At 49.2% G+C, this 2,652-nt stretch overlaps 1 protein-coding gene across 1 annotated transcript; it reads right to left on the bottom strand.

Annotated features, from left to right (window-relative positions):
* Positions 1-48: 48 nt before the first annotated feature.
* LOC111532805 (zinc finger MYM-type protein 3-like) lies at positions 49-2,243 on the bottom strand. The gene is made up of 4 exons (XM_023199809.1): positions 2,146-2,243; positions 1,661-1,829; positions 1,189-1,340; positions 49-445 (listed from the first exon to the last, which is right to left on the bottom strand). Exons 1-4 carry the CDS (start codon positions 2,152-2,154, stop codon positions 188-190), a joined length of 588 nt encoding a protein of 195 aa, XP_023055577.1. The 5' UTR covers positions 2,155-2,243; the 3' UTR covers positions 49-187.
* Positions 2,244-2,652: the final 409 nt, after the last annotated feature.

Here is a 2,652-nt window from a genome sequence, read left to right as displayed (position 1 = left end):
CTCCCAAAGTGCTGGGATTACAGGCTTGAGCCACCGCGCCCGGCCCCCACGATTTCTTGCTTTCTTTCTTTACTTACCACCCAAAACCAGGCCATCCTTTTCAAATGGTCCTAGAGATAGCTCTTCAGACCTAAGTCTTGATCCCCTCTTCATGTTCAAGAACAGGCGCTCCTATGCTCCTTTAACTCTAAACCCTGAGGCATCCAGCTACACGCTCCTGCCCTCGGGCCCTTTGTGAAGAGTGGCAGACCAAATAGCACAGGACTCTTGGGATGGTGGATTGGAAGAATGGAAAAAGGGTGTAGGGGTTGCTACGTCCCTGTCCCTTACTGTTGGGGAGGAGTGTGGGCTGCCAGGTACTCAGAGACTTATTGAGTTCTTGAACGAAAGTCAGGTAGTAAAGGTCCGTGAAAATGTTCACCATCCGGTTATTTTCCAGCAAGTACTGGGGAAAGAAAAACAGACACATATAAGGCTAGACTGTAGGTCCTCGAAGAAAGATAATGATGCTGAAGCCCCCAGGTATGGTGTCGTTGACCATTAGGAGACGATGGGAAACAGCTGCTTGATTAGGTGGCCTCGAGTGCTTTCCCCCAGGTATACCTACAGCTCTGCGCTACTCAGGCTTTTCTGGAAGAGGAGGAGGCTTGGAGGAGATGTTCTTTAGAAGCCCACACCTCCTTGTCAGGTAATACGTGGTTGACTTCTCCCAGGGGGAACTAAACATTACGCCAGCACTCAAGGATCCCAGCTCCACCCATCCCTCCCCTCCTAGAATGGGCTTAAATATTACAAAGGGGACCTGGATAGTAATGAAGACTGCTCCTTGGCCAACAGTCCTGGAATGCAGTTTTGATTTTAGAAAAGTATTGATATCTCATGTTCTATTTGGAATAGGAGATTAAAGGCAAGCTGCCTGCTTGAGGTAGGGGACAAGATGAGGAACAGGGAGTGCAACAGAAAAATTGCTTTCTTTTCTCATTAAATATTTTTTGGGTAGAGATGCGGTATCACTTTGTTGCCCAGGCTGGTCTCAAACTCCTGGCTTGAAGCGATCCTCCTGCCTCAGCCTCCCAAAGTGTTGGGATTACAGGCGTTAGCCACCGTGCCCAACCCAGAATCATTTCTGGTTAGACCCTGCCTGCTGTGTTAAGAGTGACAGGAAGCAAGGTGGTGCATGAGAGGTACCTGCTGGATGCCAAGACACAAATAGTAGATACTGTCAGGTTCGTATCGTTCACCATTGGGCCGAGTGATTTCTCTCACAAACTGGGCCAGACCGTAGTTGAGCTCAGCAGCTGAGCAGGCGAGAATATCCTCTTTGATACGCATGGGTTTGGCTGCAGTGATATGTTGTGCAGGGACAGGATTAAGAAAAACTCTACATGGAGAATTTCACTTAGCTCCACCACCATTAACCCCTTCATCCCTTAGTCACGCCTAGCTCCTGAACAATTACAGAAAGAGCCCCTAACCTTGAACCTAGACAGCATTTCCTTTAATCTACAACTCCTCCCCATCTTCACAGGGCATCCTTAAGTCATCACACCCTTATCACTCCTAGACATCTTCAGCTGAATCACAGGCCCCGCCCCTTCTTCCCTTTCCCCTCCTCCTCCCTGTCTTTGCCCTCCCCTACCCCGCAACCCCAAGTACTTACGGCCAAAGCGCAGCTCATCACCCTTGCTGGTTTCTCCATTGGCATATTTTGACTGCACCCAGCACTTCCAAGCATTGACACCATATGAATAGTTGAGCCCGGTACAACTAGGCTGACTGCTCATGGAGTCCCGGGAGCAGCTTTCGGAAAGCACCAGCCGCTTTTGACCCTGGAGAAGAGAAAGCAGGGGCATGGCAGAGGTAAGGCCAGAGGCAAGGTGAAAGCTAGTCAGCACCATATTTACTGCTGGCTGGGGCAGGGGCTGATGTAAGTACACAGCAAGCTTCCACAGCACAGAGCCCCAGGAATAGCTTTGATGACCTTGTGAAATGGGGGAAGAGTAAAGTTTGGCTTTATCTCAGTACTTCTAGTGTTGGAGAAAGGAGGTTAGGGAAGGTCAAACTATGGTTGCTGGCTTGGCTCTCACATCCTCTCCCCTTTGGGCCTCCATTCTTCTTTTGTACATATGGTAGCCCCAGCCCTACCTTCCTCATGGTTCGGGGAAGGTCTTGTTCAGTAGACACATCCTCAGGCCCTACCAGGCCACAATCAAAGAGGAAGTCTACACTGGGATTAATGTCCAGAGGATCTAATAAAAAGGAAAGAAAGAAGAAATCAATTTCTTAAGATCTCAACCCTGCAGCCCTCCTGCCCCACCCCTGCTACTTGCCCACTTGACACTAGATGAGCCAAAGGAACCAGTAAAGCTATACCAAAAAGCATGCTCAGAGTCACAGAAACGCAAAACACAGCAATGTGAACTACTGAACTGTAAACATGTTGAACATAGTGAAAATTTTTTTTTTTTTTTTTTTTTGAGACAGAGTCTGGCTCAGTCGCCCAGGCTGGAGTGCAGTGGCGCGATCTCGGCTCACTGCAAGCTCAGCTTCCGGGTTTTACGCCATTCTCCTGCCTCAGCCTCCCGAGTAGCTGGGACTACAGGCACCCGCCACCACGCCCAGCTAGTTTTTTGTATTTTTTTTAGTAGAGAC

This window comes from Piliocolobus tephrosceles, unplaced genomic scaffold, assembly GCF_002776525.5.
Source record: "Piliocolobus tephrosceles isolate RC106 unplaced genomic scaffold, ASM277652v3 unscaffolded_5646, whole genome shotgun sequence".
NCBI classification, from domain to species: Eukaryota; Metazoa; Chordata; class Mammalia; order Primates; family Cercopithecidae; genus Piliocolobus; species Piliocolobus tephrosceles.
Note: the sequence above shows the minus strand (reverse complement) of the source record. Positions and strands in the feature narration are given on the sequence as shown.

Bases quoted from the DNA above. Each gene is read 5' to 3' on its own strand.
- LOC111532805 (XM_023199809.1), bottom strand. The intron at 1,341-1,660 runs GTAAGTACTTGG...ATATCACTGCAG, and splicing joins TGATGAGCTGCGCTTTGGCC to CCAAACCCATGCGTATCAAA. The intron at 446-1,188 runs GTACCTCTCATG...TTCTTTCCCCAG, and splicing joins TGTGTCTTGGCATCCAGCAG to TACTTGCTGGAAAATAACCG.